Here is a 15,351-nt window from a genome sequence, read left to right on the forward strand (position 1 = left end):
CGTATCATTCCAGTATACCTTGTTGATTGTATAAAACATGCGATTTTCCTCTTCCTTGAGCAGAAGATAGCAATAAGCAAAAAGGTTGAATTGTAGCAGGAGTTGCCGCCGTGACACGAAGTTTGTAAACGTAGCCAGATGGCCGAATAGACGGATAAATAAAATTTGGAAAATGATGATTTCACAAAATACAGAACACTGAATTCTTCTTGCTGGAACTGAATGAAATAAAATGCAGAGAACTGAGGTAACCTGCTTTGCATTTTTGTTGAATTCGACACCGGTCTCTCGTCCTGGAAAATTTGCATAACGCTGGTTGGATCGACTCGATCATCCTCGTGCCTAAGTCAAAAGTAGACCCAACTCAGCAGTTCTTTTCTTTTTACTGTTTCGTTATTTACAAATTCCAGTTGAATATATTTCAAAAAGAAAAATTAGGCTTATCTATGTGCGAACTCGAAACTGCATAGAATTTGCAGCATAGATAGCAATTTTACTTTCCAAGAATCTGCATCGCTAGTTTCTGTTTTCTCATTTACAATAAATTATTAACTGAAAAAATCACTTCGTTAAATTTTCTCAGTAGAAGAAACCGCTGAAAATTATTAACATGCGATTTTTGTTTTCAGCTGCAAGGTTGAAGTCGAACAAATTTGAGGTCAATGTTTCTTGCTTTCGATGAGCACCTGATGGGAACGATGCTCGCTTTTCGACATTTTCCCCGCGACGGAATTATTTCAGAGGATTACGAGTTCGAAACCACAGACGCGGGACGAACTTCGACCACGAGCAGCAAGTAAGTGCCAGACTCGACAGGACACGGTCTCTGACCACTGCGAGCATATGGAGCAAAAGACTATCACGTGAGAAGCTTCGCCGATCGGCCACGGACAGATTTAATTCAAAAGGTTGAGTTTCCGGCGTGATATTCGAGTCCTTTCCGGGGTGTTAGCCGATCACTTTAGAGGATTTTAGCGGCTCCGCGGAAGCTGAATGACCAGTGCTAATTTCTCAAGCAATTTTAACGATATTATTGAGAGTCTTTAGAATCGAGATAATATTGCGTCTAATCTACCGTGGTGCAAACTTTAGAGAGGGTTGTGTCAACCCGCCCCACTGCCGGAGATTGACGCCCTTGATGGAAGGATACTATGATAACGAGCTGTTTGAGTGCGAATGATTCGAGCAGCAAATCTCCGCAATCTCAAAATTGCTTGCCACCAAAGAAATTCTAACCCGCCGTGAAAGGGGCCGTGACTCGTGTTTTCTCACTCTCGATGAAGCACCATTTCAATCTTTTGCGGTAAGCAACACGCGAGCAAACAAGATGATCAGTCAAAGAATCGCCAATCGCCAAATCATTGCTTTTTTTCAGCCACATCCGGCTCAAAGAACGCTGACGCCTCCACGACCAAGTACTCGTGGTTCGCCAGACACTTGGTGATTGTGGTATCGCAAAAAGAGACCTTCAGTGAAAGTCATCGTCTTCTTAGATTCCATGAAAATGAGTGAGCGGTTCGATTTCTTCCGAAACAAAAGATTCGTTTTGAAAAGAACTCGTTGTTCAATATTTTAGCGTTTTTTTAAGTTTATCTGCCAATTTGTGGCATTAGAAATTGGCTCCGGATCAGCTGAGTCTTATCAGCAAAGCTCTCAAGAGCGATTTTTTTTCTTCAACCACTGAGCCCGCCATGACTTCAACCACAACCACAACGACCACTATTTGCCAGATAACGACACCTGCAATGAGAAGCACGTTCGCAAGCAGCTTGAGAGTTGAGTATCACGTTCAAATGTAATTTGTATGCCAAGCTGTAGGCGTTGAATTGACTTATTGAATCCTAAACTTTAGGACCTAAAGAGTCACCCAAAATTCAAACATTGGGCTAAAAGAAAAGCCTATTCTTTTCGAAGAATCAAAAAGTTTTCTGATCAAAATCAAAATAAACGAAAAATAATGTCATCCGACTTTTCAGAAGGGATAACATCGGTCAAGCCCTTTCATTTTTCGAAGTTAAATTTGAACGATATGCGACGTCAAAAAACGAGTGTAATCCGCCCGGTCATCCTTCGAACTAGACGTATCGAGTCCGGTTCTGAATTCTTAGGGCGTTAATGCTCCTATCAAGATCAGTGTCGACTTAGAGAAATAGCTCAGAAGTCGGAGCCGTCGTGTCGACCAAGGCGGGATTCTAACAACAAGCAAATAACTTACGAACTTACGTTTATTGCGGTTTTGGATTTAAATTGCTTGGAATGCATTGGTCTTTATCTTGTTTAAAACATACATGTTTTATTTACCAGTTGTTTATTAATTTATATTTGGCGAAAATTCAGGCGAAGATATAGTGCGGAGAATGTCAACTTCGAATATCATTGAAATCAAGGAAGACATTTTTGGAAAAATTCCGTATTGAACTCATGAGAACGAAAAAAGAAATGACCATACAAAATTCGTTAATGAAATTCATGAAAAAGCAACGAAACAAAAGAAAACGCACCACTGCACGTTTTGTAAAATATTCAAACTGCATTTTTGGCTCATTTATGACGGAAGACACTTGAGTTTACTGGCGTTATGAAAAGAGAGAAATTGAGATTCGATGTTTCGGGGATGATCTATGAATGTTCAGATGGACTTTTGCGACGGTTTCCGAAGACGTTGTTAGGTGATGTTTCCAGGAGATTGGAATACTACGATGAAAAAAGTGGAACTTTTGTCTTTGAGAACGGATAGACCATTTTATATTTTTAGAAGTATTTTGTTATGAGGGTTTCTATCCTGAAATAAGACTGCAACAGAAAAGTGTTCTCTTCTGTTTTGCTTTTTTATCAAACAAACGGGAAAGTGCTCCTGAAGCCGCAGTATTTTCCGCCTTATCTATTCGTGGAGGTTCTTGTTTTCTTTGGCCTCCACAACTACCGCCCGAGCAAGAGAATAACTTTCGGCAAATACAACCCTCCAAGAAACCAAAGTTCAGTCGCCATTATTTCCGATTGCACAAAAAGCTTCGTCACCGACTCAAGCTCATCAAAAGAGGCGATGATTTACAACAACATGAACTTTGGTGCAATCTTGACGACGATCATGCTCATTATCTTCGAAACCACAGATCTTCCTGATCTCTTGAAGAGGATTTCTTTCACTTTGGAGAGGACTTGCAATGTATTCTTTATTTGCGACATCGTTCTGATTGTCATATCAAGAATCGGGAATTTAAAAGCTCTCATTCGAGCATCATTTATTTTTGATATTTTGTCAGTCGTCCCCTTTCTTTTTCCTTCAAGGTATCTTTTCTTTCGAAAGAAGGAACTTTTAACATTTGAAATTTGAAGCTCAAGTTCGCTAAAAATATGCAAATTGGCGCGTCTGGGAAAATTGGCCAAATACAATAGATCGCTTCGTCTGGCAGGTTTGACTCTTGTTAGATCTGTCGTCCAGGTAAACAACAGGAGCCTGCTGAGAAAAAACAATTGCTTTAGATTGCTTTTATTGGAACAATGTTGCTGACAATGGCGACGATTTTTGGATCATTTGTTTTCTTCCTTGAGAAGAGCAGTAATGAAAATATTTCTTCAATTTTTGGTAATTGTAATAGTGAATGTTTTATTGAATGATTTCAGATGCAATTTGGTACATAATTATTTCTGCACTGACAGTTGGATACGGAGATATCGTGCCTTCAACAAATTATGGCAAGTTTCTTGGGGTTGCGGCGTCTCTCTCTGGAATCATTTTTATGTCGCTTCCGCTGCCTGGAATTATTCAAAACTTTCATTCAGGATATTTGGTTTATTCAGATTGTATGTTCGGTAAAGCTACAGACCTTTTCGGGCCACTCGTCGTCATTTCAAAAAAATTTTGAGTGAATTGTATGCTCTCGTTGTCTTTTCTAAAAGATCCCAGCAGGTTCCCAGGTTCAGCAAATACAGCTCGATCAATCCATTTTTTGATTAATCAGTAAATACAAAACGAACCATCAAAAGTCCTCCCTATTGTCAAGATAAAACCGATACGATGATAAACCATTACAAGCTTACGCCGAGGATTCGAAGATTTTCCAAACCGAACTGGTCATCGCCAAGCTTCGACAGCGATCACATCTTCGATCACGAGAGCTGTCTGAGATTGCTTGCGACTCGCGAATCATTCATCCTGAAGTACCAAGCAGCAACTCGTGAATAAAATTTCTGTAAAATTGATGCAATAAACTTCTGATTCTCGTTGATGTCAAGTCTGGAAAAACTACTTTCCAAAACCTCCAATCTCTAGAAACCGGCGAAATGAAATTGTTATATCCATCGATTGTCCATAGAAACGAATCGCTAAGAGACCATGAAGGACGGAAGCATCTACGATTATCAAACCGATCCCTTGCTTTCTGCTGGTTGCTGCAACATTGACGAGGAAACTATCGAGCTTTTTGGTGATGAACAACAAGTCGTTTATGCGGACGAGAGCATCGATCGAGTCGTTCCTGCTTACGAAGCACCACTTTCAGTTGTTCACACGGAATCTATGAGTTTTATCATCAACAGGTCAGATAGTCCACAAGCACTGCAAGTTGATTCGATGGAAGAGCTACGACGCGCTTATAATCAAAAACACCGCCATCTTCAACGGGTTCAACATACTAAAAACTCATTCTGGCAATCTTCAGCTCGAGATCAACCCTATTATCAGGCAAAGTTCGAATAATGCAATCAAAAAAATTCCTGTAGAATGCGCTTATGAACTTATCGAGGCTGCGTACTTAGAACAACAATGCCTTGCCGACAGGAATCGAAAGCAAAAATGGAACCACCGAGGGACCATTCTACCGTCGCCAACTGTTCGACCTCCATCCTCGATGAGATATAATTCCGAGATTTATGGGGATACGAAAGTTATTTCAAATTGTACTGATGAGTTACCAGCTCAGTAAGTTTTTGATCAACGATTTGACGATTCAACAGTTATCGACACATTTAGAAAAAGTAAGTTCAAATGAATAATTCCAAATATTGAATACCTTCTTAGTAAGAATCTAAGATTCTTTTAACATTTAAGTTATTTTTAACATAGAATTGTTGAAAATGAACATTGTTGAAAAAAAGAATGTTGCTGAAATTTTCCCGGTCCTGACTCACTAAAAATAGATTTCGCGGGTTTTTAGTGATTATTTGTTGATTTAGTTGATTTTAGTTTTATTTTTTTAGTTGATTTTGCGCGGGAAAAAGCGGGCTGACGTTTCTGGAGGGCGGGATGCGCGGGCGGCGCGTAGTCAAACAGTGGGCGGTAGTGGGTGTCTGGTTGCGGCCGAGCGAGGGTGCGCTCTGGGAGGGCCGCCCCGATTTCATTTGTTGGCCACTTCGGCGAATAGGAGGGAATCTCGAGAAAATGTAAGCCAGACGAGAGGAACGATTGGAAGACAACGACCAATCATACTCTCACCGGAACACGATTAGTCGAGCCACGACCCAGTCAGTAGCCGATCTGCAAGTGATCGGACTTACTACGACTCCCTTAGACACCTTAGACTTGACCCGAGTCACTTTTCCTTTTTTTCCAGAGCGAAAATCGAATCATTTTGAGAGACTAAGTAAGAAGACGATCTTTCTTTCGACTCGATCAATTATCAATTACTATTATCGCTCAGTTTCTTTTTCATTTAAAATATTTCTCGTTTATCATTTACGGCTCTAAAATCTTAACTCGTCCTCAGTCTAACCCTTCTTTCTCAGGTCAGAAAGCAACACACAGCAATATGCAACAGTACAAGGGCAGCCCCTACAGTTGGTCACCCTGGGTGCCAACAACATCGTCGGCAACTCCGGTCAACAGGTAAATAATCACCAATTTAAATTTATAGCTCTTTTGATTGAGAAGCGGAAAATTGATTTTTTTTCTTCGTCTGAGTGTTGAGTTGTTGGAGAAAGCCGCTTTAGCTCGGGGCGCTTTTGTTTTATCAATTAGTTAACGACCTTTTGTCAGCTCTGCACTGGGGCATATTCAATTCAATATTCTACTTTTCTCTCCATCTTTAGTCCTGCTAGCACTAGTGTCTCTATTGATTTTATGGCCCTGGTTCAGATTTAATCTCATCTACTACTAGCATCAATACTTTTCATTCTATTCATCGATTTTTGATTTTGAATCTTTTTAGATCCAACTTATTCAAACAGGAAACTCATTCAACGGCAATGGGCAGCAAATCATCACTCTTGGATCTGTTGGAAACGGCGAGCAAAAGGTGCGATTTGCACGATTCTGCAAACATTGCATTGAGCAAATGTTTATTTCCTATTTCCCTGACTCATCTTCTTTGTTAAGCAGAGCGAGCAAGGCCAGCAACAAGGAGGATTGGTGATTCAAAATGCTGATGGAAGCAGTCAGATCGTTCAACTGCTCTCGCCGTCTAATGCTGGACAGGGGGCCGTTATTGTAAGTATCTGTTTACGGAATAACCATTGATCGGCTTTGGCTAGATGATTCCCACGAGCATGGCTGGCGGTGGCGGCGCGCACGTCATCAAACAAGCGCCCGATCATGTCCCTGACGAAGAGCCACTCTACGTCAACGCCAAACAGGTATAAATCAATGCCTCATTAGATCTATACTTCTACCCCTCTTGAGGACTCTTGACCGCCATTTGCGGTCAATTTGAATGTCAACAAGACCCCGTTTTTTGCCTTTTGAAAATAGATGTTTAGTACAACCGAATTCTGAAAAGAAGAAAAGCTCGTGGAAAACTCGAGGCAGCGGGCCTCTTGCCAAAAGAGCGAAAGAAGTACTTGCACGAATCCCGACACAAGTACAAAGAATTAGTCCGAGCTGAATGACTAAATGAACTTGTTTAGACATGCAATGAACAGATGTCGTGGAGAGGGTGGCAGATTCCACTCGAATGTGCCACCGACCGAGGGCGAAAGTAACCAACAGGAGAATTACAACTCGACGGGAAGACCTCTTCGCCATCCGGAGGTAAGAAAATCGTCTTACAATCGACATTTTTCTCAACATGAAAACTAGGTGCCAATCGCCATGTCCACCCGCGCACCTCAGCAGCATGCGACCATTCTGACGCAGTCAAATGACCAGGCAACGCAGGATGCAGCCCAAGAAGCGGCCCAGTACGCTACGGCCCTTTCCAACCTCCAGCCCGGTCAAATCATCCGAACCTCGTCCGGCCAGACGTTCCAGCTCGCTGACGCTTCCGCCATGGGCATGGTCGGCGCCAATGGGGCCTCGTTCGTCACGCTTCAGGTATTTTCAAAAAAACGTTTCGAATTTACATTTTTGTTTAGGAAGTGCCATCGACAAAGACCGAAGTAACGGTGAGCGATGGGCAAGAACTGGGCGTGGCGAGAACGGTCACGCTGTCCACAGCCGAGTAATCTCTACAACGAGCCAATACTGATAAACTCCGAAATGATAAATTGATAAACTACGACTTTCATCACGGAGCTGAAAGTTGAGTCATCCCCATTTTGAAGGTTCATTTTTTTCAAATACGCGCAACTAAAGCTTCCCGCCTATCTAACAAAATCAATTATTGACAAAGTAAAAATATTCAAACAAAACTCATACTCAAGTTACCATTATTCTTTTTCATTGCACGACAGCAATACTTCTCCCCGAAAAAAAACGCTTTCTAAGCCGAGACCTTGACTCATCTCAGACAAAAATGCACACCCCAAATACAATTTTTGCTCCAAAGATGTTTTCTCTCTCCTTCAGTTTGGATTACCCGTTATTTTAACCGTCAAATCTAAGAGATTTTTCCCCGTTTCATCAATGACCGCCCATATGTTCGATAACCCCTGTTGCTTTTCCTTTTTTACCCTCGTGTTTTCATCTCCAGCAATTCTGTACCAAACATTATTCAGCAGCGACGGTTAAATCTTGATCGTGATCCATTTGTTCATAACTGCCATGTTCATTGAGAACATATTCTCAAAACCAATAAAATGTACAATGAAAATTCAGCCTTTTGCCTCTTTCTTATCGAAACGCATTCGACTTAGATTCCAGGTTTTTTTTTGTTGAAAGACTTGAGAAAAGATGATGGAATAAAATACTGCACCAAAGTGATAGTCTGAGCGAAACTGAGAAAGGCCATTTTTAGAATGAATAATCTTGAATTTGGATCAGAAAATGTCGAAAAGAAGGGTCACCCTGGAGTTGTCGTGGCCCATCTCGGCTTCCGTATCTCTGCTCTCTTTATTTACATGTTCGGAGGGGTGAGTAAATCCTCAATCGATCCTTTTTTATTGGTGAAATTAAAGATCTTCTCCATGTCATTTGTAACTTCTTTTGTCTTCATTCTCCTCTGTCTGGCGATGGACTTTTGGACAGTAAAGGTTCGTTGAATTGTTTGAATTCTTTGCTGATGATTGTTGGTAGAATGTAACTGGAAGATTTCTCGTCGGTCTGAGATGGAGAAACAACATCGATCCAGCGACAGGACAATCCTCCTGGGTCTACGAATCAAGATCGGAAGAAGGCTTCAAACGAAAGCCAGTTTTGCCGAATGAATTTCGAGCTTTTTGGGGAGCACTCATTCTTTGCCCTCTTCTGTGGGCACTTTTCGGCCTCAGTGCTCTTTTCACTCTCAAGGTTCGCTTGTTTGGCGATTTTTTCTTATAAAACTTTGATTCTAGTTCCCTTCGTTCATTGTTTGCTTGACTGGTTTTGGATTCAACAGCGCTAATCTTTACGGATACATTCGATGCAAGATCGGAGGATTTGATGCTGTCAAGAACTACGCCAATAATCTTCTCGGCAAGCAAATGCTCTCTCGGTAATATCTTGTCGATGCTCTATTTTAAAGGATTTTAGGTTCATGTCTTCCGCTCCTTCAGCACCAGCCCAATCTGCCTAAAACCGTTCCAACGGGGAGAGATTCATTTCTTTCTTTTTTAGAATTTCCTTATTTTTATTTACATAATAACCACCAAGTTTCTGTATTCAAAACTTCTTTCCGACTCTTTCTCGCGTGCAATAAACTATATATAAGTACACTTCATTGATGACTTTCATTAAGAGGCGAATTCTAAAAATGGAATTGACAAGGGACAACGTAAGAAATATCCTCTCAGAGACGTTGAAATTGCTCTCGACGCCAGAGTACCAAACGCAGTTAGAAAAAAGTAGACCAACGGCGCAGAATGATGCTGTTACGCTGCTCCAAATTGTAGGATCTTATATGAAAAATGATCAATCAGTAATTCAATTCCAGACCTTGCCAATAATTTCCCGCGCGCAGCAACAGGCGCTGAGTGCGAGTGGCCTTCCCGGTCAACAAGCGATCCTCGACTTCAACCTCAAAGTGCGCCAGTACGAACAACAAGATCCCCAGATTGGCCAAATGTCCTCCGAAATTCGCTCCTACATTCTTCCCGCTCTTCAATGAACATCTTTTTCCTATCATCATTTATTCTATATTTCCTGTCTACCGTTTCTTTACGTTCGTTGCTTCTGTACTAATGCCTATCACCAGCTTGATTCATAAAATCTGAAATAAATGTATTCACTCTCAGAAAGATGTCGTTTTCGGAGCTAGGAATATCGAAATGGCTTCTAAAAACGCTCGATGATTGTAAAATTACATCACCAACAGAAGTCCAGAAAGCCTGTATAAAGCCAACTTTGGAAGGTACATTAATAATCCAATTTGGATTCCCGCCAATTTTATTTAGAAATTCCTTATTTTTTTATTGAGGGATATTTTTTAGGGAGAGATATTCTCGCATGCTCAAAGACTGGCTCAGGAAAGACCGCTTCTTTCGCCCTTCCAATCTTAGAAAGGCTTGCTGAGGATCCTTATGGCGTTTTCGCCGTCGTTTTAACTCCAACGCGTGAGTTGGCCTCGCAGATCGCCGATCAGTTTAAATTATTTGGAACGAATATGAATGTCAGAGTTGAGCTCGTCACAGGAGGAATGGATCAGAATAGACAGACTCTTTTGCTCTCAGAAAAGCCACATGTCATCGTCGCTACGCCAGGCCGACTAGCGGAGCTTTTATCCAGGTTGAAGTTATTTTTTTTCATAGTTCTGAAACCCAATATTTAGTACGGATCTAAGGCTGAACAAGGTGAAATTCTTCGTATTGGACGAAGCGGATAGATTATTGGACAGAGAAGATGGAGATTTCGGAGATGATCTGGCGAAAATAGTCGAAAAACTTCCGGCAAAACGACAGACTCTTATGTATTCGGCGACGCTTTCTGAAACGATTCAAGAAGCAAGAGCGCAGGGTAAGCGAATAACACCCGTTCTGATAAGAAAAATATTTCGATAGCAAGCAAAGAGCCATTTTTCTGGCAGGCAGAAGAACTTGACAATCATGTGGATTCAAACGTCGTCGTGATGCCTGAAACGCTCGAGCAGAAATACGTTCTCGTTCCAGAAGACATCCGAGATCCGTATCTCGTCCACATGGTCAAATTTCTTCTGGAAGAAAAAATGGACGGGAACGAGCAACTGATTATTTTCTCAAAAACCTGCAAAAGCGTTCAAGTTCTTGGAATGATGCTGCAAAAGATAGGAGCGCGAGCGGTCGTGCTGCATTCTATTTTGAAACAGAGTCAACGATTCTCAGCTTTGGAACAGTTTAAAAGTTCGAAAGCGAGAGTTTTGGTTGCCACTGATGTTGCATCGAGAGGATTGGATTTACCACATGTTTCAATTGTTATTAATCATAATGTTCCAGGTAAAAATGCTTACATAAAAACTCTCAATGCTCCCATAAAAGATTTATTTTTCAAAAGTGATGTGCATATTTTATGTAGGAACGAATTTCGAGCAGCATTTATATGAAAAGGCAATATGATTCAATTGTCTAGCATTAAATCGATTTTCTTAGAATCTGATGATCTAAGTTAGATCTCATCTGCTTTTAGGCGCACCGAGAAATTATGTCCATCGTGTTGGTAGAACAGCTCGAGCGGGAAAGAAGGGAACATCAATAACAATGATGTCCCCTTACGACACGGAGCGGGTAAAAGAAATAGAAAAAATGGTCGATTGCAAGATGACAGAATACCCACTGGAAGAAGATAAGATTGTAAAAATTCTAGTAAGGGATATCACGCCGTAAGACAGGTTGCGATTATATAATTTAGACACAAGTGCAAGTCATGAAGCGCGAGGCAGAACTTCAACTTGAAAAGAATAAATTTGGCGAAAAGCGCCGAATCAACAGAATGAAAGATGAAAAATTGCAGGAAAAAATCGAGATCGCGAAAAAGAGACGTTACGAGGCTAAGAGACTGAAAAGGGAGGAAGCGCTGAAAAAGAAGGCGAAGAAGATTGCGAAAAACACAGAGAAAAGCTGACCGGCGATGAAATTTTTCAAGTGCTGATTTCTCGGAGCTTTTGTAAAGGATAAATTAAGCCTCGTAAAATAATTACTTTCTGTTTATTAGAATGAATCGGATTAGATCGGGAAAACAGTTTCTTGGTTTTAGAAGAAACCATCAATATCCTTCGTTCGCCCAAATAGAAATCGGTAATAAATTAAACGCCTTAAGATGAATATCATATAACTGAACCATCTCTAGAGTCTCAGAACAAAATAAATGAAGTACGTTCGAAGTTTAGCACGGAAAAGTCACTGTATGAAGAAATGTCTGACAGTCTCAAGCCGGACGATAGTATCCTTCTTTCGGGAAATGACTACAGACGAATTGTTCTGAACACAACCCATGTTTTCTTCTTCCTGATGGTTGTTACGATTATTTTTAAAGAAATGACCGAGCCTGGTATGACCTTAAATCTAAATCGAGCAAAATGAATGCTTTAGGCGGCTATTGGCATCATTCGGAATCTCTCCGATGGATTCCATTTATGCAAAGGCAGTTCGAATGTGACGAAATTATCGATAAGGGGCTAGTCGAAAATCTGAAGCTGAAAATCCGACATTTCGACGATGGAGTCTTCGACAAGAAGAAATTATAATTGAACCTGACTTTTCGATGCGCCTTCTCTTTCCGAAAACCTCTCATTCAACAAAACTCATAATTTTTGTGCTTTCAAGAGATGCTACGGCAGAGTCTATGCAGAAATTCATGGAGAAGAGTATCAGATAAAAGCAAAACATCCGTCGTAAAGGTTTGTTTTTACCGGAATTTCTTTCAAAACCGATTTATAGAGCTACGAAGAAATCGAAAAAGAAACTCGCCTATCATTCCAGAACAAATTCAATATTTCGAGCAAAGCGTCTGATCTCAAAGCGGATTTGATCAACAACGAACAATGGTCAAAAAGTCGCGATATGAAAATGGTCCCTCGTCAGCGTTTCGCTTATGCAATGGCATTAATGGGAACTGCATTCTTCATCATTCTCGTGAAAGAGGTCAATACAGTCGGCGGCTACTTCTACAGAGACGAGGCTTTTCAAGGAATGGATAGCACTGTGCATACTTGGGAAGATCGAGAAGCAAGATATAAAATTGAAGATTACAAAAGAAAATTTCGCGAAATTGAAAACAAAAGCAACCGTTGATTTTAGCTCGTTCTCGGAGTCATTTGCTTTAGAATGTTGCGCAGAGGATTTGCGGCATCTCGACGATCAGCCGGATCCCGGGCGCTGAACATCGTCTCGCGGTTCCGCACTCTTGGCGCGCCCAAGTGGGAGACTGTGCCTAAGCGATGCCTGTCTGTTACGACAACACGCATGCTCCCCGCGCACGAAGTCGTTGTTCTGCCTGCACTTTCGCCGACAATGGAAACTGGCACTATCAAACAATGGGAGGTTAGTTCTATCGTTTATTCCTAGTATTGGTCAGAGATAAATGAGACATGTTTTCATCGCCGGATGTCGGAGGAATTGTAATCAGGAATAGTGTCGTTCAACTTGATTTCCTCGGTGTAGTCCTCTATGATTTCAGTTTCTAAAGTATTCGCATTCATTATCTTTGAAAGAAAGATGACTTACCAGTCGAGTTTGATTCAGTGACAGTTTCCTCTCCAACTTCAGGAGTGCTGACTGATTTTTCTTCAGCTGGCTCTTCATCAGCTTTGAATATTTTAGAAGTCGTACTTGCTCGAGCCAATTCGTTAGCAACTGTCGTTTTTTCGGCAGTCGGCTCAGGTAATTTTCGAGCACATCCTTAAAATTTAATACAAGTGCTACTTGAACTTATGTTTTACCTTCTTTATGGAAGTTGTAAGAAAGAGAGATGACGCAGAAAACCGCCAAAAGCGCAATAATTCCACTTAGAAATTTAACTTTTCTCTCCATCTCTCGCTCTCTTTGAGATTCCCTGATCTGGCCGTTTACTCTTCTTTGGCCCAGACCCGCTGCTATCGCCCCGACCAGCGCCATTGATAAGACTAAAGGCGACAAATTGTATTTTTAGGTGAATGAAGGAGGCGCCATCGAAGAGGGCGACGTCCTGTGTGAAGTCGAGACTGATAAGGCCGTCGTTGCCTTTGAAGCTGTTGGTATCGAAGGATACCTCGCCAAGATTATCGCTCCAGACGGAACTAAGGACATCAAGGTCGGCGAGAACGTTTGCATTGTTGTTGAAAATGAAGAAGATGTTGCTGCTTTCAAGAACTGGACTCCCGGACAGGCTGCCTCCACCCCTCCACCAGCTGCTCCATCCGCCCCTGCTCCGACTCAGGCTGCTCCAGGTAAAATCGTCTAAAAGAAAACGCAGTTCTAAAAAAGTTTTTAGCTGCTAAGCCAGCAGGTAACTGGCCCAGCCACGAAGTTGTTGCTCTGCCTGCTCTTTCCCCCACTATGGAGAGTGGTACCCTTTCCTCTTGGGGAATCGCTGTTGGCGATGAAATCATCGAGGGCGAAACTGCCATCGCTGAAATCGAAACTGACAAGGCTGTTGTTACTTTTGAAGCTACCGGTATCGAGGGATTTGTTGCAAAGATTCTCCGAGCAGAAGGGGACAAAGATATCAAGCTCGGAGAACCACTCTTCGTGATCGTTGAAGAAAAAGAAGACGTCGCCAAATTCGCCGATTTCACTATCGCCGACGCTTCAGGTGCTGGTGCTGCCCCAGCTGCCGCAGCTCCCGCTGCTGCTGCTCCGGCTGCTGCCGCTCCGGTTGCTGCCGCTGTAGCGACCACCGGTGCTGCCGTCGCCTCCGGTGATCGCGTTTTCATCTCCCCTCTCGCCAAGAAAATCGCTGGAGAACAAGGCATCGATGTTAATCAACTTGCTGGTAGCGGAACTGGACCCAGAGGCCGTGTAGTCGCTTCTGACGTCAAGAACTTCACTCCTGCCGCCGCACCTTCTGCTGCTGCCGCCGCTGCTCCAGTTGCTGCGGCTAGCGCTCCTGCGACTTCAGTTGCTTCCACCGGAGAATACACCGCGATCGACGTCACGTAAGAGCTCGTATTACTTACCGATTTTTAAATTTAATTTAGTAATATGCGACGAACTATCGCCAAGCGTCTTTCCGAATCCAAAAATACTATCCCACACTATTACCTTACCCGAGCAATCAACATGGACAACGTTCTTGCTCTCCGCAAAGAACTTAATGCTATTTCCGACTCCAAGATCTCCGTCAACGACTTTATCATCAAAGCAGCTTCTCTTGCATGTTTGAAGGTCCCAGAATGTAATAGTGCCTGGATGGGAAATAGTATTCGACAGTACAACGTTGTTGATATGTGTGTGGCCGTCGCTACACCAACTGGTTTAATGACTCCTATAGTTGTCGATGCTCATGCCAAGGTAGAACTGTAAGATACGTTAATGATGCTAACATTTTTATTAGGGCTTGTCTCAGATCTCATCAGATGTCAAGAACTTGGCAACAAAGGCCAAGGACGGCAAACTGCAGCCACATGAGTTCCAAGGCGGTACTTTTACGATTTCTAACCTTGGAATGATGGGCATCGATCATTTTACCGCTATTATTAATCCTCCTCAAGCGTGTATTCTTGGTAAATGTAGTTATTTCGAGTTAATTGTTATCGCTTTTATAGCCGTTGGTGCAAGCACGCAAAAAGTTATTGTTGACGATTCAACTGAAAAGGGCTTCCGAGCCACGACAGAAATGAAAGTCACCTTGTCTTCCGATCATAGAGTTGTTGACGGTGCTGTTGGCGCTCAATGGCTTAAGGCCTTTGCTGGATTCTTGGAACAGCCCATCACCATGCACCTGTAACTAAAGTACAGCTCATTTAACCTGTTCAAATATTCCATAAGTTCAAGTAAAGACCCGAAAACCAAAGGACGTGTTATCTTCAATACGTAGTTCAATTTTTGCCTTTTTGCAATGTTCGTAAATGTCTTGCAAACTCCTCTTCATTATTTATTAAACGAGACCAACATGTGATGTTCTCTTGCAACCAAAAATCAATTTTTATCAAAACTTTTTTTTTGCTAATCCGAAGA

At 41.9% G+C, this 15,351-nt stretch overlaps 6 protein-coding genes across 7 annotated transcripts in view; 5 read left to right on the forward strand and 1 right to left on the reverse strand.

Moving 5' to 3' along the window:
- LOC145704272 (dihydrolipoyllysine-residue acetyltransferase component of pyruvate dehydrogenase complex, mitochondrial-like) overlaps positions 1–15,330 on the forward strand; it is an 87,428-nt gene extending 72,098 nt beyond the window's left edge. The window contains exons 2-7 of the mRNA XM_081781722.1: positions 12,522–12,738; positions 13,346–13,622; positions 13,667–14,330; positions 14,373–14,685; positions 14,729–14,897; positions 14,940–15,330. Coding sequence (XP_081637848.1) covers positions 12,523–12,738; positions 13,346–13,622; positions 13,667–14,330; positions 14,373–14,685; positions 14,729–14,897; positions 14,940–15,121 — 1,821 coding nt within the window. The 5' untranslated portion in view covers position 12,522 and the 3' untranslated portion in view covers positions 15,122–15,330. The remainder of the gene's footprint in view (positions 1–12,521; positions 12,739–13,345; positions 13,623–13,666; positions 14,331–14,372; positions 14,686–14,728; positions 14,898–14,939) is intronic.
- Positions 5,238–7,968, forward strand: LOC145703646 (uncharacterized). Of its 2 annotated transcripts, none has more exons than XM_081781031.1 (9): positions 5,238–5,382; positions 5,725–5,824; positions 6,147–6,233; positions 6,314–6,424; positions 6,469–6,570; positions 6,694–6,794; positions 6,841–6,964; positions 7,013–7,246; positions 7,288–7,968. In XM_081781031.1, the coding sequence occupies exons 1-9, from the start codon at positions 5,246–5,248 to the stop codon at positions 7,375–7,377; spliced, it is 1,086 nt and encodes a 361-aa protein (XP_081637157.1). In that variant the 5' UTR covers positions 5,238–5,245; the 3' UTR covers positions 7,378–7,968. The 2 variants fall into 2 exon arrangements, with proteins under 2 accessions (XP_081637157.1, XP_081637158.1); XM_081781032.1 differs by having other exon boundaries at positions 6,317–6,424.
- Positions 8,110–8,864, forward strand: LOC145701765 (putative Golgi apparatus membrane protein-like protein CG5021). The gene is made up of 5 exons (XM_081778984.1): positions 8,110–8,223; positions 8,269–8,343; positions 8,387–8,599; positions 8,644–8,783; positions 8,822–8,864. Exons 1-5 carry the CDS (start codon positions 8,110–8,112, stop codon positions 8,862–8,864), a joined length of 585 nt encoding a protein of 194 aa, XP_081635110.1.
- On the forward strand, positions 9,009–9,506 carry LOC145704293 (protein C10-like). The gene is made up of 2 exons (XM_081781746.1): positions 9,009–9,176; positions 9,222–9,506. The coding sequence occupies exons 1-2, from the start codon at positions 9,012–9,014 to the stop codon at positions 9,393–9,395; spliced, it is 339 nt and encodes a 112-aa protein (XP_081637872.1). The 5' UTR covers positions 9,009–9,011; the 3' UTR covers positions 9,396–9,506.
- LOC145701766 (putative ATP-dependent RNA helicase DDX49) lies at positions 9,527–11,320 on the forward strand. The gene is made up of 6 exons (XM_081778985.1): positions 9,527–9,638; positions 9,718–10,012; positions 10,056–10,240; positions 10,285–10,695; positions 10,886–11,049; positions 11,108–11,320. The coding sequence occupies exons 1-6, from the start codon at positions 9,527–9,529 to the stop codon at positions 11,318–11,320; spliced, it is 1,380 nt and encodes a 459-aa protein (XP_081635111.1).
- Positions 12,752–13,244, reverse strand: LOC145704292 (uncharacterized). The gene is made up of 3 exons (XM_081781744.1): positions 13,137–13,244; positions 12,922–13,095; positions 12,752–12,877 (listed from the first exon to the last, which is right to left on the reverse strand). The coding sequence occupies exons 1-3, from the start codon at positions 13,225–13,227 to the stop codon at positions 12,792–12,794; spliced, it is 351 nt and encodes a 116-aa protein (XP_081637870.1). The 5' UTR covers positions 13,228–13,244; the 3' UTR covers positions 12,752–12,791.
- Positions 15,331–15,351: the final 21 nt, after the last annotated feature.

This window comes from Oikopleura dioica, chromosome PAR (genome assembly GCF_907165135.1).
Source record: "Oikopleura dioica chromosome PAR, OKI2018_I68_1.0, whole genome shotgun sequence".
NCBI lineage: Eukaryota > Metazoa > Chordata > Appendicularia > Copelata > Oikopleuridae > Oikopleura > Oikopleura dioica.

What these genes read in the sequence shown, in the direction of transcription:
- LOC145703646 (XM_081781031.1), top strand. Translation starts at nt 5,246, where the DNA reads ATGCGCGGGCGGCGCGTAGTCAAACAGTGGGCGGTAGTGGGTGTCTGG. An exon ending in GGAGGGAATCTCGAGAAAAT is followed by an intron (nt 5,383 to 5,724) that starts GTAAGCCAGACG and finishes CTTCTTTCTCAG; the next exon opens with GTCAGAAAGCAACACACAGC. An exon ending in TTGGAAACGGCGAGCAAAAG is followed by an intron (nt 6,234 to 6,313) that starts GTGCGATTTGCA and finishes TTCTTTGTTAAG; the next exon opens with CAGAGCGAGCAAGGCCAGCA.
- LOC145704292 (XM_081781744.1), bottom strand. Translation starts at nt 13,227, where the DNA reads ATGGAGAGAAAAGTTAAATTTCTAAGTGGAATTATTGCGCTTTTGGCG. An exon ending in TTACAACTTCCATAAAGAAG is followed by an intron (nt 13,096 to 13,136) that starts GTAAAACATAAG and finishes TTAAATTTTAAG; the next exon opens with GATGTGCTCGAAAATTACCT. An exon ending in CACTGAATCAAACTCGACTG is followed by an intron (nt 12,878 to 12,921) that starts GTAAGTCATCTT and finishes CGAATACTTTAG; the next exon opens with AAACTGAAATCATAGAGGAC.
- LOC145701766 (XM_081778985.1), top strand. Translation starts at nt 9,527, where the DNA reads ATGTCGTTTTCGGAGCTAGGAATATCGAAATGGCTTCTAAAAACGCTC. An exon ending in CTAGCGGAGCTTTTATCCAG is followed by an intron (nt 10,013 to 10,055) that starts GTTGAAGTTATT and finishes CCCAATATTTAG; the next exon opens with TACGGATCTAAGGCTGAACA. An exon ending in TCAAGAAGCAAGAGCGCAGG is followed by an intron (nt 10,241 to 10,284) that starts GTAAGCGAATAA and finishes ATATTTCGATAG; the next exon opens with CAAGCAAAGAGCCATTTTTC.
- LOC145701765 (XM_081778984.1), top strand. Translation starts at nt 8,110, where the DNA reads ATGAATAATCTTGAATTTGGATCAGAAAATGTCGAAAAGAAGGGTCAC. An exon ending in TGGACTTTTGGACAGTAAAG is followed by an intron (nt 8,344 to 8,386) that starts GTTCGTTGAATT and finishes GATTGTTGGTAG; the next exon opens with AATGTAACTGGAAGATTTCT. An exon ending in GGCAAGCAAATGCTCTCTCG is followed by an intron (nt 8,784 to 8,821) that starts GTAATATCTTGT and finishes AAAGGATTTTAG; the next exon opens with GTTCATGTCTTCCGCTCCTT.
- LOC145704293 (XM_081781746.1), top strand. Translation starts at nt 9,012, where the DNA reads ATGACTTTCATTAAGAGGCGAATTCTAAAAATGGAATTGACAAGGGAC. An exon ending in CTGTTACGCTGCTCCAAATT is followed by an intron (nt 9,177 to 9,221) that starts GTAGGATCTTAT and finishes ATTCAATTCCAG; the next exon opens with ACCTTGCCAATAATTTCCCG.